The sequence below is a fragment of the Acanthopagrus latus genome, chromosome 1, assembly GCF_904848185.1.
Source record: "Acanthopagrus latus isolate v.2019 chromosome 1, fAcaLat1.1, whole genome shotgun sequence".
NCBI lineage: Eukaryota > Metazoa > Chordata > Actinopteri > Spariformes > Sparidae > Acanthopagrus > Acanthopagrus latus.
The window spans coordinates 20,047,637-20,069,924 of record NC_051039.1 but is presented as its reverse complement, the minus strand read 5'-3'; the positions used below and the strand labels follow the sequence as shown (position 1 = coordinate 20,069,924).

Below are 22,288 nucleotides of genomic sequence, written 5' to 3'. Positions count from 1 at the left end.
TCACTCTGATCCTTTATTTTGTTTTCTGGCGGGTGACAACCAGGGTTAAGGTGAACTACTGTCACCTGCTGTGGCAACGTGAGGATGGAACAAAATGGTATTAGAGGTGATGGATTGTTTACACAGTATTACCAGTTGTGTATAATTAAAATATAAATACTTCATTTTCAAATATCACAATTATCATCAGTATGATATATCATGACACTTCTATTTCAGGGGATAATTTAGTGATGTTAACATTGTCATAAATATTATATTCTATTTCTGCCAAAAAAGCCCCCTAAATCCTACACACTGGACCTTTTAAGTGTAAATCGCTGAAGTTACTCAACCTGCTATTGCACCAGTCTATGTAATATTCCCTTTGAGTAGCGATAACAAACACTTTCAAATTAAAAACTCCAAAACTACTTGGTTAGATGCAGGAAAATGTCATGTTTTGGGTAAAATAACTATTTCCTTATGACTACTGGATGCTTTGGTCTTTTGATCAAAGCCCTGTGACTCATAAATCTGTCCACCCTAACCCTTGAGTAGAACTTTTGGATCTTACCATCACAGTCGTCTTTTGCTCCCATTTTACATGCTTTTGCTCAAGACTGGGCTGAAATTAGTTGCTAAATTTTGAGAGAGGAATCCTGAGAGAGAGAGAGTATGTGTGCACTGTAACACCAGGTGACTGCCGCTGAGACGCCTCTCAAAATAGATCAACATGCACCGTATCTCAAACAAGAGGAAACCCATGATCTTCACCACAGTGTACCGGAGGTAAACCACAATACAGTGCATTTCAATACAGAGTCACAAATGGCAAAAAAACACAACAACAACAACAAAAAAACACAACAACAACAACAACAACAAAAAAACACTCCCTTGCAGACGTATGGATCTTATTTTTTTCTTTTTTTATTTGCATTATCATACATTAGGTACAAATGACACAATCAATTACAAGGTAAGTAGCTCGGACTCGTTTTAAAGGTTTCAGGCTGACAAGGAAAGAAAACATACACCATTTGCAAAATACAATATATTCTTTCTTTTACAGTCTATGTAGATATCTACTGTAACCCATTTATATACAAGGACAGGGCTGCTGAGATTATAAATGAAGAAAGAGAGGCGAGTTCGAGAGCATGTTACTGTATGAGTTAAGGAATAAGGCATTCCCGCACATTACTGATCCGGTGCTCTGTATGGCCAGAAAAGATGGCAGCTCACTTCAGCTCTCTCATTTTTTGCAGCGAACAGGACACAGCGGAGAGCAATGACTAACTACGACGAAGAAAGACGTTAAACAGGACCCATCTACAGCAAACAAGTAGTGAGGAGTATGGTAAGAAATCATAACAGACCTCTCTCTCTCTCTTGAAATACCTTCCATTTAAGATAAAACCTTTAAGCTCCTTCATTATCTTCTGGCGTTCTTAATCAATTCAATTAAAAACAAAAAGATGAGGACAACAAATCGACTGTAAAGAAAGCAAAAGACCAAATACAATTCGGCTAATTCCTCTGGGGTGTGGGTGTGTGGGTGGGGAGTCAAGAGAGAGAAAAGACGGAATTGATGCCGACCGTGCTGATTGAGCCGCACAAGAAAAATCAACTGCTGTCCTGACCTGATGGGGCTTAAAGGATGGAAGGAGGAGGACGCTGTCGATAAGATGATGGATTGACTCGGCCCAGGCACTGAGGAAGTGACGGAGAGACGGTGAGGGCGGGATGGTTCAGTGTGACCAGGCACAGGGGTCTGACCTTCCAACAAGCCATCATCATCTATCCTTTCATTCATTCAACCTCACCCCATCAATCACCCGTTCACTTTCCCTTCACCATCCCCGGTATCATCCTTTGATATCGTCGATACAGATATTAATTAGCTCACTAGATCATTCAGTCATTAATAGGCACAGGGAGGTTAAGGTAAAGCAGGCAGACACAGGAGGATGAGTCGAGATGTAGTTCTATGACTACAAGGGTCAACAAAATGTGCTTAAATTTCATGATTTACAGACTTTTACTGATGTTCATTCATTTGCAAGATAAAAGGAAGAAGAGAACTACTTTGACAATTGATTAAAAATACAGCGAAGGGGAAAAGATTTGGAGTCAAAATGGAGTAGAGAGTTCAGATCAGAGAAAAGAACAATGAGGATGTACATTGTATCTGTTCAAGTTGGGAAAGGCACACACGGGGAGAGTAAGTAATTTTTAAAAAAAAAAAATTGTCATGCCCACACTGACTGTGACATTTTGGAAACATTTCTAAGAAGACAGCAGATTGGTAAGCAAGTCAGCAGAGATTCTATTAAAGGGATGGACCTAGACCATTAAGTCAACACATACAGAGGTGCAAGTCAGGCTAAGACCAGGGCAAGATTGTTGCTGAGTAAACTCCGAGTATGTACAAGGAATATTTTCTCTCACACCTGTGAAATTCTCTGGATGCTAAATCAAAACGCTCCATGAGCTGAACGAGACAACTGTGCCCGAGGCTAGACAGGCAGGAACATCCAGTGCCGGCGTATGTCGAGTCGTCTATCAAACTGACTGGCATCGTGAAGTGTACTGACACATTGTGCACTGGTATACTCATGGCAGCATGCTACTGTATATGTTATGCGGCATGAACAGCAGGTGTGGCTTTAGGCAGCTGCCACAGAGAGTCATCCACGTGACTAAAGCTAGTGCAACGCTGCTATTGTCGGGTTCTGGCGTTTTCCAGGTTTGGCACATGCAAAAGGTTACATACTTTAGGAAACACGGCAGGAGAGCACGACTTCAATAAAAAACATAGAGAAAATATTACGTTCCTACGTACATCAGTCAGATGTGAGTTTTCCTATGTGAGTTATCCTCTGAAGCATTCCTGAATTTCTTGAGCAGAAGCTGGAGAAATAAAACTAACAACACTGACAACAGCAAAAGCAAAAAACAAAAAAAACAAAAACAAAAAGGACAACAAATGACAACAATATGACATCAAGATTAAAACATAAACTCCATTCACGAGACTCTACAGAGCGAGTGGTCCCACTGGTCCAGCGACGCACCACAGATCTGGGTTCAGTGTTTCACATCGCCCCTAAACAGGTAAAGACAAGAGGACCCACTGGCCATAATATACATATATCAGGCAGGAGCACCGATCTACAACCAGGGACTATGCCTCAGGAAAGTCTTTTAAAAAGTAGGTTTAGTATTAGCATCTATTCAAATGTATAAGCTATGGTAAATGTCTCTTCTATGTTCTTCTTCTAGATCTGCGTTCTTTTTGTAGTTTACAAATGAGCCGACACATTCAGATGGCTTCATTCCCGTCGCAAGACTGTGTCATTGGTTTGTGTGTGGCTGAGTTACACAATCCTGCAGTCACCTCTAAAAGACTCGAGCTAAGACTCTACAAGTCTAATATCAGCACTCTTAAGGTACCGGACTGTGGTGTGCAATGGATACCTTGAACGATTATGTGCTTACAGTGATACTCCACCCTAAATCTGAAATTTGGATGTCAGACATTCACATCCAATAGGCCTGACTGGAGCGACAAATGAGCTGAATGTGGGTTGTTTGTGAGGACTCAGGTGAACAGCTGGAATCCACTGTGATCACTGCAACGAATTGGCCACCTCTCAAATTCATACTCCAAACAAGTAGGAGGCAGCATATCACTAAAGTAAGAGCTAACTGCTGCTAACCGTAGCTGCCGTTAACTAGTTAGTTAGCCATGTAGTGGTATTTCGAAAGAGAAGGGGCCGGAGCTAGTAGGTTAGATACCAATTTCAGTAGATATCTGCAGCACAACACGTTCATCTATTACATGTTGTCAAAACGCCTACTTCTCTGCATTATGTTGATCCTTTCTGTTTGTCTAGTTTAACATTTTATTTATAATGTTTTAAACAAAAATTCGTACATACCGCACCTTTAATATAACCATGGCTGTTATTACTCTAAAAGGACAAAACTGGTACAAACTTTCAAGACTACATGGGGGAAATTGTACCTCTAAGGTGAGATTTAGAGCAGAGTATCACTTTTACATTGGAGATCTTTCGTGTAATATACTTAGTAGCATGCAGCATATAGTGGATCACGTGCATGAAGGATGCCCACCAACAGCATGCACACACACAAGGACAGTCAACAGTCAGACACGCATCCAGTCAACATACAATTTGTACTCAAAATCATTGAATATGACTAAAGAAAAGAAAAAAAAAAAGAATTGATAAATCTGCAAAAACAAATAGAACAGATATATTTCACAACTTGCTAAATCTGGACTCTATTAAAGATGTCCAGCTGTTACAAAGTTGATCTGTACTGGGTTACTTTCTTAGTTGTTTTTACACATACAAATATTGGTTTATATAATTAATGTAATAAAAGCACATTCAGGTGTTGGTATAAAAAGTGTAACTTGCTATACTCTTTTTTAAATAACTCATGATTATTTACAAAGGAGTTATGCGCTGATATTGGAAACACTAAAATAATAATCTGATCTAATGGAAACACATGAGATCACAAAAGAAGAGGAGGGTAGAAACTAATCTAATTTTAAAGACATTAAACAATTAATTACATAAACCAAAATGGATGATGATAATGATTGTGTGGACGTACGAGTTTGTTCTCAGGACGACACAGCGCTGTCAGAGACAATTCTTCTGATTTGCAACCTGTGTGTTCTGGGTCTAGAGCAGATGTTTTACGTACGCTCGAGGGCACTGATACTGTATGCACTCTAACATTGCATGGTTAATACACACTGACAGAATGTTATATTGAAAAAAACTGTTTGTCAAAATGTCTTTACTACTTTTGTGAAGACATTTATGACCAGTTATGAGAGTTATGGGCAAAGCATGGGACACAGACGGTGGTCAACACTGACTAATCTTAAAACATGTCAAACTGTAAACATTTAAGGGTTGATTTTTATCTCAAGGTAGATATAAGAACATCTTGCCACTGCCTACAAAGTGATTAGTCTTTCCTGTGTGTCCACATAGTGTCCACAAGATTATTGACAGGGGGAAGTAGACAATCTGCAGCTCAAGTTAGGGCTAGAAAATATGTGAATTGTTATCTTAAAAGGTAAAACAGTTCAGCTAAGTTAAGTTTTGACAAAGTGGAACCAAATCCTGACACATGCTCATGTCCATGTGTCTCACATATCTGCGTTTGTACAGGCTGCATATCAAGTAATTACAGGTTCTTTCTTGATGCTGATTTGCTACGCACACTGGAAGTTGAGATTGGCAGGAATCAAACTGTACTAAAATAGAATTTTACACCATCACTGTGAAATCAAAGGGGAAGAAAACTGTAAACATGACTGAGGGAAAAACTGAATCACAAGGTGCTGTTTCAACGCCTGCACCACCCGTCCTTCCTATTTGGCTATGGTGTCTACAAAGCCTCATTGGGTCATCACATGATATTATATTGTATCTATAAAAAGTGACCCGCACAGTAGACAATGTTTATCCATTGAGATCTGTGAGCATGGGAGGTTGCACAGACTTATTATCCCTAATCATCAAACCCATGCTTTAGATGATCCACTGTTGATTTTATCACATACAGGTGTCAATTCATTCATTCTCTTAATTCAATCACATTCTAGATCAAAAATCCTGACACCCTTCTGTCTCTGTGCCTTCACTTATGGTAAACCGTCAATACAAATTGCAGTGGTAAGGAAGGACGTCCTTGTCTACAAAAGGAAATCATTTCTTGTGATGGCCTTGGCCCGATCTAATCTAAATAATATATACTGGCAGACATATCCTACAGAACAGATAAGAACCCTAGATTGCTGCTTTTGAATAAAACCAACACATAAAGGTTTAGAGTGGGCCTTGATCGAGTTGTGGTCAGTCAGTGAACAGGGAGGCTCTTCAGAGAGTTTCCCCCGTCCTTTTCATAAGCTGTTACTGAGTGACGGGTGCACAAACTGCGGGTTGATGAAGGAGAAGCCTGCGAACTCGGCCTGGTCGATGTTGGCGATGACCAGCTCGTCCGGTGGTGTGAGCTGGGGCTGGGTGCGTGTGAAGAACTTGTCAAAGTTCTCTGCTCCTTTGCCACACTGTAGAAAAGAGAGGCAGAGGAAAGGGGAAGTTTAGACATTAGGTGTGTTACCAAGACGAAGAGTGCAAAGCAGACCGACAAGACAGAGCAGACATGAAAAATCTGGAGCGCTGGCGGAGGTGTGCGCATGGCAATTCTGCGAAGGCAAGAGCCATTCAGCAGAATTAGTTTTGAACTTCTTGGAAGCACAGGACACGCATCACCACCATTGTCATCATCATTCATATTTCTGAAAAGAATCACACTGTGCTGAGCAACTGGACAATGTGCATGGACAGTACAAGAAGCAACATTTGTGAGGTCTCCCACATCAACCTGTGGACTTTCTGGATTGTGGATAAAAATGCATCTTCCTCCTGCCCCCCTCTGTCCTACATACAAATGGAGAACATTTCACACCTGATCCCCCACTTTTCCCACTGCTGCATGCAGTAAAAGGTTCATAACATCAGATTACATGCTCTATATCTCATTCACCTGAATCACAGTGCACTCTTCTGAATACCAAAGCAACACTGGCACAGCTGTGAAACAGCAATGCAGTTTCCAGTAAACAAGGCTCAGGATTGATTGTCTGAGAGGAAATGGTGTCAGGACCTCTCTGCAAAGTGGCACGCTGTGTTGTTGCTCTGACCTCATAACCTGATGCGATGCAGCTTCTTTATCTTGGCTCACATGTACGTTCGACCCTCAGCTGGCACAGCTAATTATTTTACAGGTGAATGAAACAATTCCTCCAACAAAAACGGCGACAGCATCAATGTGCTACAAGGTCACAAAGGGGTTAATTAGTATGTCTGTTAGGGGGAGGCATGCTGTCAGTGTTTAACAAGAGGTGTCAGAAGTGTTCTCAGGCTTGTGTGATGAGAGGATAATACAATTAAATCAAAGACATGGAAATATATCATGTCACATGGCGGAATCTTTCAGCAAAGGAAGGTCATGTGCATGTTCGGAGATGTGAGCCTGCATCTCATTTTGTTGCTGCAGTGATTTTCACCCTGACTGAAAAAAGTCCTACCTGGACACACATGGCTAAAGTAGCCTAGAGTTAGATTAGTGATACTGCATGTGGCATTCATATTGAGTTGGTGTTTGGGCAACCCTCTATAATCAATCAATCAATCAATCAATCAATCAATCAATCAATCAATCAATCAATCAATCAATCAATCAATCAATCATTAGACTGTTGTTTGTCTTTATTAATAATGGTTATTCTAAACCATTTACCAAACGAGTGTAAAGGTTTATTATCCTCATTTGCAACTTTATAATGGCCGTCCAAATAATGTTCATGGATGAATGACACAGTATGATCCGTTTTTCATTTTATGAATATGTTGTAGCTAGACGCTTAGCACTGTTGATGTTTTAGTCATGTGATCGCAGCACAGTCTACTTTTAACTTCTAGCAATTTAAAATCACAAAAGCAGTTTCCAACTGGTACTATTACCTCACATCATATCTTGTGCTTGCCACAGAGACTCTTCTCTGCAATAATCCAAAATCCAATTCAAAAATCCGATAGATGTTTTTTTTTGTCCAAGGGTCCAGGATGCTGCTAATTTCCAGGTTAGCCTTCAAAACTATGTTATTCCTGCAGCACCGTTCTATAAAGTGATATAACTTTTTGCAAGAGAAGTGTTACCATTTCATACAGCACATGTGTCTTCTTATGGTTGATCCCATTGTTTGTATTGTGGATCACACTTCTATGTGTGTTTCTTTGAAGGATCAAGTAAAGTGTGTAGAGGTCACGCGTGATTACTGACATCTGCATCTGCTCAACTTATTGCAAGGCTCCAACATCCAGCATGCTATATTAATTGTTTTACCAAGCGGTGCACACATTTCAAGATGTCTACACCAACGTCTGTAACATTTCCAGGCAATGTCAATGGGACCAGAGCTCATGGAAACCAGCTGTTTTATCTCCTTCCAAGCTAATCTTATTTATGGTGCTGCATATTTGCTTGCGGTGTTTTTATGCGCCTGCCACTTAAAGCTATCTGTATCCTCTTAGGATTAGCTTTTGTGGAAAATCTGCTCAGGAGTGTTTTCTCTGTCACAGCTTGCATTAGCGTTCCTACCACTCTATTAAAAGAGAGGAAACAAGACGATTTTATTTGGCATGACTGAGACTAGCCCCAACCACACCCAGTTATGGGATATCATACAAATTTAGCCCTGTTTTGCCACATATTGATCAAAAATCAGTCCACCAAGCCTTTGCATTCTGTCTTGTAAACCTCTAGATTAGATCCTGTGTTTACTGTAGATCCTGTGACATAATGTGGCATCAACATAGAAAGGCTGTAATTTATCACTGAGATATGGTTTGTTAAGTAAGTGACGCCCCGACTGAAGGAGCTTTGTTCGATCTTTAATGAGACTCTTTCGTCCTCGGTGGAGAAAACGACAGAGAAACGAGACAGAACGTACAACAGGACGGACGAGCGAGTGAGAGAGGGAGAGGGCTGCAACATAACATCCTTCTCTATCCTCATCAGTCAGTCCACCTACACACTGAGCTCACCTACACTGATGCAAGCAAACACTCACGCACGCACGCACGTACACACGCGCGCACACACACAGTATGCAAGAACCCAGTGTACCACATGATAAGCCTTAATGTTCCTTTGGTTGTGCAGCTGCAACTGATGAAGAAGACAGAGGGTGCGTTCGCAGCACTCTCATCGGAGTAAACACAGGTCCATCAAATTACAGGGCGGTTGTGACTGCAAAGGCAATATTTCATAAAACATTCCATCACAGTTTCAGGTACTATCCAGAAAAAGCATTGAAAAAGTACAGCACAAAAGCACCAGGGACACTCAATGATTAGCTCTCTCCAGAGAAAGTTTTTTTAGATTCCAGTTTTTACAGATTTAGAGGATGTGGAAAAGCTCTCTTGGTCAAAAAAGTTTGCCGAAATAACTTAGATAATCACGTGGGAAGTGTCTTGTTGAACTAATGTGACTGACTGTGTTATTTTTGAAGTAATTTTAAAATGTAAGCTGACGTTTGTTCAGAGAAGAGACGGCAGATGGCAGAATATCTTGTGTCATTTGTAGAGGCATTTCTAACTATGTTTTGCACTTTTTTCAACACGGCTGCAAGCAAAGCTGTTTTGGCATCTTACTGACTTCTGCTTCACCCAACTTGTTTACTTCTTATTAACAACCCAGCGCACAGAAATTTCTCTCTCACTTCAGAACATCCGACCCTTTTCTGCATGATGAGTCCTATTACTACAGATCAGCAGTGATTGCACTTGACCCCTGTGACGGAGAATACAGTGCAGATTTAATCAAGTTCAGTACCCTCCAGAAACTGCCACTACCACAATAAACCTCCACTGATCCACAGTTTAAGATGATTTGTTTGGAAGTGAGAGTGAAAATGAGGACGACTTCATAGATGTCATTAAACACATCTTCTTCTTTGTTTTTAATAACTTTCAGTCTGTTTCAGTTGTTTGTATTTGACTCTGAGACCGACTGTGACCTGGCTCTGAGACTGTTGACTAATTTGTGACTAACTGGCCATATCCACTGCTGCCCTACATTCAGAAGCAAGACATCATCATATGGAAGTGTGTGTGTGTGTGTGTGTGTGTGTGTGTGTGTGTGTGTGTGTGTGTGAGTGCGTGTGTGTGTGTGTGTGTGTGTGTATGTGGGTTTTTACGTGTGCATCTATGTGTGTACCCGTCAGCCTTTGTGTGTTTAGGAATGTCAGTCTGTGTTTGTCAAACAAACACACTGAGGTACAAGGTACTGTCATTTCTATTTTCATTTTCTTCTTCTTTTTTTTGTAATCAGTGAAGCCAGTGAGCAGATGTCACGTGATCAACAGAAGTGAACACAGCAGAACATTAAAAACGTTTTTTAAGGTCTGTGTTTTTTCCTTGTCCTCCAATGACTTTTGTCGCTGACAGGTGCTGTTCCCTCCAAGCCACTACCACCCTGCCAGAGTGGATAGAAGGCAGGACACACACACTCCAAGGTTGCTGGATGAATGTGGCTTTTTTGTGAATGTGTGTGTTGTCTCTGAATGCACTCTCCCTTTTCCCACGCAGCAGATACCTGATGGGTAATCGCCAGCGTCCCTCAACTGCTGTCCCTCTGTACAACTGTCTTCTCCTATCCATCACTGACCATCCGCTGCTCAAGTGAAGCAACACATTTTTCACTCTGAACTCCGTCGACAATTTCCAGCACCACGATGTCGCTCTCTCCGGATCACCAAACAGTTGCTCCTTGTGACACTGGGTATAGCAGGGTTTGGGGCAGCAGTTGCCGTGCTGTGTTCAATTCTCACGCCACTGAGTGCTGGGAGATTTTTTGGGGTGAAAGAGTGTCACAGTGCTGGAGACAAGAAACCGCATCTTATGAGCCGCTCTCATAAGATAAATGGCGCTCAGAAGATTGGCGAAACGAGAACAAAGGGAGAAAATGAGCTTATGAACCGCGGAGAATCTGCGGCGCTGCCTTCACGACGTTTCCGCAAACATGCAGCTGCCCTTTTGGAAAAGTGCGGGGGCTGGTCCTACATCTCCTCTGTCTCACTGTGTGATTCAGCCAACCCTTATGAGCCGTTATGCTTGTTGATACATCGTCCCATACACAATGACATAGTGTCCTACATGGGTTTTTGACCTACTTTCTCTCATCTTTAATCTGCCTCTCTCTCTCTTTCTCTCTCTGTGCACACATACAGACGTGCACGCCTCTGCAGTCAAGCATATTAAAAGAACACTCAGCTACTTAGGATGGTAAATGAGCGCCTGCCTCCATTAAGAGTTGCGCATGAGTCTCTCTCCGTCTCTCTTTTTCTCTACCTCCTTCTACCCTGAGGCCACTGGGAGCTATCTGTTCTTGTCATAATCTGTGAACTCCTTGTTTTGTTTTGATCTATGTTAGCATAGTCTTTAGCAATGAGGTTTATTCTTAGATATGAATCCGGGGAAGTGAATTTTAATTAGGTAAGAACTGAATTTCAGTGAATTCCAAGTAGGAATCTTTGAGATTCTGTTTCCTATGTCATTAAAAGGTGCACTATGACCAGAATGGTGGCTATTTAGAACGGTCCAGCAAATATAGACAGAGTAAAGCTGTATGTAGCTTCCCAGAAACTACACAGTCCACCTTTAACACTGCTGGTTTTCGTGTGATAGACTGACAAAGGACAGTTGAATCCATGCCGTTACAGGTGCAGAAAGCTAAAGATAAATCCTTACGTGACCACTGGTTTGGCTGTATACACTTTCTCAAGAAGTGGATGTCCAAAATAAGATTATTTAGAACATCTCCAGTTTTGGTTCAACTAGGGGATCTGTCATGATTTTCGAATATTCACACATCTGTTGAATTAGAACAAATCAAATAGTTCACATTTCTGTCTGAAGAAATACATTTTCCTTAGTTGTTTGCCATACTAACCCTAACCCTAACCCTAACCCTCACCCTAACCCCTAACCCCTAACCCTAACCCTGGCACCTGGAAATAAAATGATACCACCAGGGTGTCGATCATGAGTAGTGCCCGATGATTATAAAAAAGCATTTTTACTTGAAAGGCCCAAAGCAATTACAGACGTTAATACAAAAACCCAAATGTGTTCGACCCTCTATCTGCTGACATGAGCTACAACTTTTAGGGAAAATGTGAAAGAAATTACAAAGTCTCTTGACCCCTAATAAGGAAATAAATAATCAAATAGAATATAACAAAAACATAAACAAGCTACGAATCCTCCCTCTTATGTCCTGCGAGCTAGAAGAGGACAGGCAGACGTGCTCAGTCAAGTCGCAGCAGCCTGTGCCTCTCATCTTCTTACAGCTACAGTGAGTCACAACCCATCCATATTGCCATCATTTTCTCTCGGCACATGTTTATGCGTGTGTGTGTCTGTGTGTCTGCGTATCCCATCAGGACGTGCGCAACCCTTCCTCGGACACTGTTCCAAGACTTCTGTGCAGTGACTAAGTCCTCCCACCCTCCCTCCCTTCCTTCATTCACTGCTCCCATTACTATCAATCATTTGACCTACTTTCCCATCCTCCCTTCAGCCATAAAGACGATGAGGCCATCCACAAGTGGGCGTACAAGCGTATGGGCATCAAGTGGGTTGTGAAGAAATTAAGACTGATTTCAGGCCAACGCTGCTTGCTGGATGCGGCCGGCATTTAATCATGTGTTCTGTTACCTGCAGTAGACAGCTGCACAGTTACAGCATCAAGCATCATAAATATGGATCAGCACTAACTGAGCCTTCCCTGACACTCATTCTACCACACAGGCTGCGTCCTCCATGCTGTCTGAAGCCCCGGTCCAATAGATACAGATGGTTTGACTCTCTTAGTTGGGTGCAGCCGGTGTAATGATTGCAATTCCATAGCTGTCACAGGCGGATGAAGTGAGATTGAGCGGGGCGAGGTTCACGAGAAGAAAAGGAGAGATGAGGAGCAGTGGATTAGAGCGGCCGGGTTCGACCTGGCGAGGGATGAGGGGTGAGAGGAAAGTGCTTAGTGATGGCCATTTGGTGGTGATGGACTCAGAAACAGTGCTGTATTACATGGCATAGTGAGACGGACGGGATGGATCGTTACAGAGGAGGTTATGTTGGTTACAGGGAGCATTCAACAATATTGTCTTACTCTCTGTCCACCTCTTTCACCGTTCACCCTTATCTGCATCTCCATCCAGACCCATGCAAGCATGCACTGTGCAAAGGACATGCACGTTTGCATGCATCCACCTCCCTTCATCTTTGGCGTGGACAAATATGCAAGCGCAAAAGCTCTCCTTTCTCTCTCCGGTATCGATTACCCACCCCTGTACACAAAGGCGGCGAAAAAGTCACAGAGAAGAGGCGTACATGCAAGGAAATGTTCCTCCCCTGCTTTTCTCAATCTCTGTTAAGCCTTGCTTTTCTTTTCACCTTCCCACACACACACATTTATTCACACATACACACACAAAGCACACACAGCATTTTCAGGACACCCAGCACATCCACGCAGCGGGAGACTACATGGACAAGGAGGTCAGGATTCACCTTAGAGGAGGAACTGGAGCCCTTGGGGGTTGAAACAGAAGAGAACTACAATATTTAAACTGAAGATGTAAGGGACACACACACACACACACACACACACACACACACGCACACACACACACGCACACACACACACATTTAAGACACTAAGTAACCCACTCCATCTCTGTTGCCCTGCGCCTCCTGTTTTGTTTTCTTTAAGAAACACAATCTATATGAATCGTGTATGAGTGTGCGTGCATTTGTATGTGTGTGTGTGTGTGTGTGTGTACGTGAGTATGTGTGTAAAAGAGGATGATAGAAAGACACAGGGAGAGAGAGTGTGTGCTCACATGGTCGTGCGAAATCTCACAGGATTTCAAACCTACTCCGCAAAATGTGAGCTGTATGAGATACACATTCATAATAAATGGATGTCACGTTAATTATACATACACATGAGAGGCTCTGAAATTACTTATGGCCCATATAGCTCATGCTATAAGTGGCCCATGCCCGCAGCTGTGTTTTGACTATACATAAGAGTGTCATGTCAAGGGCAGTATTATATGTCACATCAGACTGAATTCAGTTTAGGTTTAATGTGATGTTTTGTTTATTGACCCCAACTTACTCATGTTTAGCACGTTAATTGTCAATATAGGTTTTGCATTCTGTACATAATACAGAATACATACATATAAGTATACGCGTATATACTGTAGATAACCATCCACTCCATGTATATCTACTTTTACAATATTTATTTGCACTATTTGTATTGTTTACAACTTACTTCACTTGTAAACAGACATCTGATTCATGTTGTTGGTCACTGGGGATTTTCTTTACCAATGCACACTTTGATTGGATCAGCTTTATCATCCATGTTCTTAGCTGCATGTCTGCAGTGATGGAATGTAACTAAGTGCATCTACGTAAGTACTGCAATTTCTTGACTAGAGTGCTTCCCTTTTCTGCCATTTTATACTTAAACTCCACTACAAGCTGGAGGCCATTATTGTGCTTTCTACTCCTATAAGTTTATTTGACAATTTTTTGCTAGTTACTTTGCAGACTGCATGCTGCATCAGAGCCAAATAAATATTTTTCCAAACATATGTATTTATAAGCAATCAGATTTTTAAAAAAGACAAAAACAAAACACTGATTCAGAAATTGAGAATAATGCTTATTATCATATATGATAATCGTTAAGGTGGGAAATCAGTCAAACCCATACGAAATATATGCATAATTTTACTTTTGATACTTAAGTACATTTAATATCGACTCGTCAGGGCTTCCCCACAACAGGAAGCTGCTGCAGGAAGAGTGGTGAGTTGTGTTGTCTTGTGTTGTCAATAGAAATCCAGGTAAGCTAGCAGATGTTTGACACCTCGAACTACGTGCTGGGACCCTATTTGTACTGTTGCTGAAGTTTGGTGCTGTTCTGAGCATTATTTGTGGCTATGAGTGGCTTTTTGATGGCGATTTCTTGGTTGGAGGCATAGACTGCAGTGTATTGTTATCATGTGGTCTTTTCTAAGGTTGCTAAAACTACGTAAGCTAGTGGTTGGAAAACTTGATCTCTCGGGAGGGGGGTCTTACTCTGTGTCACGGTGTGTTAAAGCATGGATTAAATTTACACTGGAATATCCTTTCATGACATAGGGTGACACGTTAATGCAGACCTTCAGGAGTGACCCCACCATAAAACACATCCAGGATTACCTGTAACCTGCATGTCTGTGAGCATGTGCTCATGCTCGATTGCAGGCGATGGTCCTTGTTAACATCGGAGCAGTTAAGATTTAGGGATGAGCTTTTTTTTTTTTTTTTTAAGCCCTTTCAGTCAAACCCAAACCATCAGTCACAGAGAGAAAAGCACAAGAAATCTTTCCTTGTGGAATATCAATGAGATGCTTCACATTTACAAAGTTGCTGTTAAACACATTATATAACTGGCAGCTTGCTGCATTATGCACCACCTGTTTCTTTTTATTTCAACGCTGCTAACTGAACACATCGCATGCTGAATATTTAAAGGCTGTACAGTATGTGCAGGATGTTTAAACTTTCATCACCTGTGAATGTTAAACTCCTCCTGTAGTGGACAGTTTGGTGTCTTAAAAGTGAAAACTTTCTATCAGAAGTTGAAAAAATAAAAATAAAAAATCAAGGATTACCACACCAAGGGACAGTTACTAGAGAAGTTTTGACTGGTAACGTTCCCTGACAAATCTGGCTGGAGGCTGAGCTACAAGTTGGTAAACAAACAGCCAAGAACACACACCACCCAGGGGAGTAAAGAGGGGCATAAAATGTCTTGCCATAACACATTTTTCTTGTAGTGATGAGCACATCTGTTCATGTTTTGTTTAGATGCTTGCAGTTGAGAAAGCTGTTATTGTGTATTTGTCTCGTTTATACGCACTGTGTTGTATGTACGTGACACACAGTGGTCAGTGGGGTGGTATAAAACCTATTCAAATCAGTTTTATATCAGTAACAAGGTCACTGTGAAAGACACACATGCAAGTACGTCGCCATAATTAGCATTCATCATTGTGCTGAATTTGAGGGAAGACTGTTGAACGCTTCATGGCACAAAGTGAAGATGGTGGATGGCACAAAACAAGACGACAATACTGTTCTTCCAGCAAAAGCAAAGTTTAAAGAGGTGTTAAAAATGTCAGATGATGGAGCTGAAGGAGAAGTCAAAGGAAACACATCTTCAGTCGAGCTATAGAGAGTTATAATATACCTGGAAAAATAACGAGGCAATGGAAAGACAAAGGTTGCTAATTTTGTGCATCGAGGCACATGGTGCAAAGAGTACCATCAGGGCACATTTTTAATGAACTTTCAGAAAAGTACCAAATACCAATTGCGATAATCACATAGTGGCACCTGGGTGACATTGTTCTTCTTCAGTGTTTAAATACTGGAATCCTCCAGTATTTAAACACTGAAGAAGAACAATGTGGATATGTGCGAGTAATTGAATAACGATTTTATATAACGTGCCAAGACCTCATAGTGCTGGTGATGGCTGTCTTGAGGCATGCAGGAAAAAGAGTAGGTTACGCCCAGAGATGGGATTCCGCACGTGTACGTGTAATGTAATCTTTTGTTAAAACTGAATTCACTCAATGGGTATCAAAAAGAGTATAGTTCAGGAGCTGGCATCTAAGTCAAGATATCAGTGTCAAATTTTTTTTGCCTCTTTGCACCATGCACCTGTATGAAAACAGAGCCAAAAGTAGCCACATTTCCTTTGTGACAGGAGCAGCAAGTCTAATGGAAAATGTACTATGATACAGAGCGGTATCACACTTAATCAGGCTGTTGAGTTCAAATTAAAACCTAAGTGAGTCCATTCTCTGCTGATAAAGTGTGTGTGAGCGGCACTTACCACTTTGGGCTTAAAGGGCGGCTGGATCTCCCTGTTCTGGAGGCGCTCCCAGTCGATGCGTCTGAAAAAGGCGTGTTCTCGGATGTCCCTCTCTCCCTCAGGGCCGCAGCCTAGACGCTTGGATGGGTGCTTAGTCATCAGCTGCTCATCGAAAGACACAAAACGAAGGACAGAGAGTGAGGACAAAGAGACTGTGAACCGTCAAAGTGATGATTCCTCTCACTGTTCTCATCAGAGGTGAAGATTTGGAGATTTCAAATAGAAAAACAGGACGGGGACTGCAGGATTCACATCGTTTTGTCAATAACTTATTCAGTCTCTAATGTAAACACAAAGCCGACTGCTCACTGTTCACGTTGTTTCCTCCCGTTCCGGTGTTCTCTCACTGATGTGTTTTGTAATGTGCTTCAAGCTCGTTTTCTAGGTCAGTAAATGACAGCTAAACAGATGGGTCTGAAAAAGACTGATGTAAATGTTATTTTTCCTCTCTCCCTCTCCTCTGTCTGCCTTTAGAGTACTGCTGCCACTTCAGATTGCACCGCAGACAACATGAGGACACGGTTTGCACTTTGCTAAAAAGCATACCAAAATGAATTTTAAAAAAAAGTACCCACAGGAAACATAACCACAAAAACAAAATCTGCTCTTGTTAAATAATGTAGGGATACACTGGTAGGACATAAACGTTGACTGTCCAAATAATGTGCAAACAAGTGCAACCGTTACCGATGAAAAAACAAGTCTATACATTTTCCTGATTGCATACACAGAACAAAAGTTGGTCTGGGGGAGGAAACGAACAAACCTGCTCACGATTAATGCATTAATGCAATTTCTATTATAATGGAACATGACTGCCGACTGACTGCTTGTTTTTCTGAGTGTTTCTATGAAATTTCACCAGTTTTCTATTTACATAAATATTTTTGCTTTACAACCCCCCCTAAGTGCAGTGATTCGTCTTGACCGAATTGCTATGGAAGGGGAAAAAAAGCCGTTTGGAGACGGATGTAGAGCCCGGTGGGTTCCAGTATTGGCAGACCAGAATGACTTATTCATGCGCTGGAATCTGAGCAGCGCTTCATTCAGCTGACATTGAAAGCACATGCATGCATGCATACGCAGACACACATCCAACACCTCCAGTTAAATCCCTCATCTGTGATGCACACCGTCACATGCAGCGCCGTCACCTTGGCAGCTCTCCTGAATCATAATTTGTGTTTTTTTATTGTCCTTAGACAGAAGAAAGAATCTGTAACTAATATTGACACATCTTACGACAGCCTTTGACCAGTGCAGACACAGCTTCATTATGAAATTCAAACATGAACGTCACCATACTGAATACCACATTAGTTCTGTGATGAGGTTTTTTGCGTGGTTATTTTAAAGGGATTGTTAGAGATATGGGGAAATTAGCTGACAAACTAAATAAGAGCCAATTAAGACTTACTGTGGACAAATAGATACATTGATGCCACGCCCACGTCTGTACAGTGAATATGCAGGTGGAGCCAGCAGGTCTACACTCCACAGCCCCATCGCATCATTTCAAACAACGTGGCTGCGTGGTTCTTTTTGTTTTGAAGCAACTTTGATCGTGGCTATTTATCAGTAGCTTACTGGCAGTTGAGACGCCGTTTTTTTATCCTTTCAAAATGTCCTTACTTTTGGGTGACTTTGCCTAATGCAAGGACAAAAACGGAGAGACATTTAATGTAAATTTAAGCTGTCAATCATCTTTGCTGCCTGGCTCTGCGGCCCTCTTCTGTAGTACATTTCAAAGTATCTGTATTTGTGAATTTATCCCATATGTCAACATGCGGTGATGAGCAAATCAGCTATCAATTAAGGAAATTGCTTAAAATTTGCATCCCTACTTTCATCAGATCGGTAAACAGCTCAGCTGGTTGTATGAACTTTTGTTTATATGCAGAATGAGCAGACAGATGTTGGTGCAGCTGTTCCACTGAGGTTGATCCATCGTATTTATACCAGATTTCACAGGTTTTATTTTATGGTGGATTCAAAATGTCTTTTAGTCAAATGTTACTTCAATTGATTACTAAAATATTTTATCATCACGATTTATTCGTGCTGGGTTTTGTTTATGTGACTTTTAACAGCCACATTTGTATCCACTAGTTTATTTCTTTTTCTTATTAGCAGAGATAGACAACACACAGCCGGCTCTTTTAGAGGACATGCTGACACTGAGTGCCAAGCTGTTGTCCACAGTATGTTGGTGATAAAACACAACATACGTGTACAGTAACACTGTACCAATCAACCATGACTTCTATGATATGCCACGTATTATTTTTCTCTCACAGTGGTGTCATAAACCTGCGATAATAAGGAAAAGTGTCCAGTTACAGACAAATAAACTGAAAAAAATAAACCACCGTTATGGCAAATTTTCCATTTTCTGAGAAAAATATAATTCAGGAGACCCAAAATCATTAACACCGTGCTAAAATAGCAAACTTTTGTCAGTGTGAACTTCCACTTTCAGGATTTTAGCAGGCCAGCTCTCTTGCAGCGAGCCCCTGTGACACACAGGCCGTGGGGCTGGGCCACATCTGAACCAGCAGAGTGAATCCAGCTGGCAGAGTACATCAGACTGCTGTTGACGAGGAAGAAAAAGTCATTTGCAGCTTTGTGTCTGTTCACAGGACTGTCACCGACGGTGAGAACGCAGACGCAAGGCTGACGCCATTAAAATGACACACCTCACGCGTCGACATGTCCTTGAAACTGACTGACTGCTGGCCTGCACCGTGTCAATCAAACACTCACTCGCTTTTTTAAAATGTCTTTGTGACTAGAGCTTCCTTGAAATACTTTGCATAAATGTGACGGATAATCCTGAAGAGACAGAAATGTGTTGACATTTCATGGAGAACATCTGATCACACTGTCTGCAAACTGTTAGCACTCAAATCTCCATGGCTGCACCAAGTCATTAGCTGCATGTGTTGGGAAAGTTTACCCGCTGTTTCTGCTGAGAGCATCAAATCGCTGGGTTTGGCGTGGTGGGAGTCAAGAAATGAGAATGAGAGAGATGAAGTAAAAAAAGAAGCACATGTGGCCTTTGAGTCAGTGGGGAGTTCGGCCAGATGAATCTGTGTGATTCGGTACATCAAGGCTTTCGTTCCATCATCAACGCCCTTTAAAACCCAGTCAGCTTGCTGCGGTGTGAGAGAACAGAGGAATCTACTGTGGCAAACTTCTGATCAAAGACGCTGCACTCATGCAAATAACAAATAGACTTAAACGTCACCTTTTCTGCTCACGATACAACAGAAAAACCTACAGCCCCAGTGAGAGTAAGTCGATAATATTATGCAGTGCTTTGAGAAATTGAGACACTACGTTATCCCGGACACAGAGTGGTAGGGATACATCCACGTGAAATACTGTGGTCAAGGGTGAAATCCTCAACAATGTTTAACCTGTATGTCACATTCACCCTCGAAACACAACTTCAACAATGTGCAGTATGTCCGCCTCACTCTGGGCTGACTGGCAGTGAGAGATACATGACACCCAAGAGTGCCTGGCATTTAGTAAAGGAAATCTGGATACAGATTATTTCCAATAAAAGCTGCTCCAAGCCAACAAAAATGTTGAATTCCTGCTTTTAACTTTACACCAATCTCCTGCACAGCTTCCACATTGTGCCGCCGTCAGAGAGTACAAACTAGAAAACGTCTGCCTGTGACATGGTAACGACTCCTTCAGTTGACATGAAGTTTAAAAGAGGGAGACAGAGGTTAACGATAAATTTAAAAAGTCATTAAGTAAAAAGGTAACCAGTATAACATTACTAATGGCCTTCGAGCGGCTTTCTAGTGTTTCCTGTTGATGTATTTCCTACACACGTTTAAAAATCCTGCATGTACACACTCATTTTGATGTAAAGCGGTATCAGTTACCAAGTCTGGATAGCTTGTATTCATCCTCGAATACCATTATCCACTGCCGAATAAGCATTAGTGCTAAAAGCTGTTCTTCCCCGGCTCCATGCCCACTGTGCTCTTCCTGCCCCTCTTTCTTTCTCGCTCTCTCTAACCAATCTCTCTCTGATTTCTCTTGTTTTTTGTTCTTGCCTTACATCCCTCCCTTTCTCTCTCTTTTTGTGTGTCAGGCTGCTGGCGGGCACTATGTATCCATTAAGAGGAAGTGCTGCAGCCGTGCCAAACAAGGGCTGAGACAGGGACTTGGGCAGAGACAAGGAAACAAACACACACACACACACAGTGTGCACACATACAGCGAAGACAGTGAAAGAGAAAGAAAAGGATGGGAAAAGGGAAGAGGGGGACAAAGAAGAACGAGTGGAGTTGAGGAAAGGACAAGGAGACACAGCAAGTTATAGCACAGCTCATTGAGTTTGCACTGCCTCTGGACAGAAATAAAACTGCCACGTTCACCATTAAATTCCTTGTACTTGTTCCTTGTGCTTTTCTGTAACCCTTATCAGTATTCCGGGGCGTTTCAAGAAAAGCAAGGTTTATAAACACATGCTTTAAAGACAAGAGTCTCGGCTGTTACCTAATAGGAGCTACATGAAGAATGTGTCTGAAGTCATTATTTTATTGATCTCATAGTCTTCAGGTGAACTTCATGCCATCAGTGGCTGTGACAGCCGCCAGACGTCATCCATATTTAATGTGCTTCAGATCCCCAGAGGATGAACTTGTATCGACAACCTCATGTTTCTTTCTACCTTCTGAGGAATACGTTCAAAGTGCCTATAGATGTCATATGCATGGAGGCTAAAGTGCAAATAAATGAGAATACTGCAATGCACACACATGATTTTTGCTGTGTTGTTAATCAGTCCAAACACTGAAGTTATTATTTTGCTTTACACGTCTTACGTTCCTCTTTCATTTGCTTTCAAAACATTCTATTGTTGCCCTAAATTTACACAAGCAGCAACTATGTCCTAGTATTTGCCTGTTTGACCTGCACTGACACACTGTGCTGCTCAGTTCCCTCGGTCACTGGAGACCCAGCAGTCATATAACCTTAGCAGTAGAAACAGCATCTCAAGAGATTCTTGAATTTATTTCCTACTGTGTTTCTTCCAGAAAGGACATGATAAAAAAAATCAGAATGCAGGTCTGTTACTAGTCCTGGTTGACACATCACATGAGATCTTTTACATGTAACTTGTTTAAGACTGGTGACAGCTACTCAGGGCTCAGGATGGACGAAGCATCACTTTGCTATGATAAGGAAAAAAGATCACACGGTGTAGGTGACTTACAGGTGTGCACAGGCTCATTTAACGTTCCTCCACTGCAGGTTTCTGATATAATGAGCCTCTGCAGTAGACATAGCAAACACATTTTTACTGTGTTTCTTTTTCTTTAAAGACCATTTATTGTGATGCATCAACATGGTCAATTGACTATTTTCCTTCATGTCTGTACTTTCATTGTGTTCAGCACTTCTTTAATGCTGGTGTGCATTCCTTCTCTACCCTTTTGGTGGATGAAATTCAATAAAATTATAAAAAAAAAACATGGCTGTCAAAATGCTACAAACAGCTACAAAATTATTGTTTGTCTCACTCCTGTGAAGCTGGCCAATTTCAGACTTTGGGAAATGGCAAAGCAACAGAAATACATATTTAAAACATAAGGCTTATGAAGCTGCTGTGCCTTACAGACAGTCTTGCGTGTGAGGAGTGTGTTGGATGAAC

At 41.6% G+C, this 22,288-nt stretch overlaps 1 protein-coding gene across 4 annotated transcripts in view; it reads right to left on the bottom strand.

The window, feature by feature from the left end:
* Positions 1-892: 892 nt before the first annotated feature.
* prkcaa (protein kinase C, alpha, a) overlaps positions 893-22,288 on the bottom strand; it is a 146,817-nt gene continuing 125,421 nt past the window's right edge. For 2 of the 4 annotated variants that reach the window (XM_037098137.1, XM_037098159.1), the window contains 3 exons: positions 16,570-16,710; positions 13,173-13,193; positions 893-6,103 (listed from right to left, as the gene is read on the bottom strand). In XM_037098137.1, the coding sequence (XP_036954032.1) occupies positions 5,939-6,103; positions 13,173-13,193; positions 16,570-16,710 (327 nt within the window). In that variant the 3' untranslated portion in view covers positions 893-5,938. The remainder of the gene's footprint in view (positions 6,104-13,172; positions 13,194-16,569; positions 16,711-22,288) is intronic. The other 2 variants (XM_037098148.1, XM_037098168.1) reach the window with 1 other exon arrangement.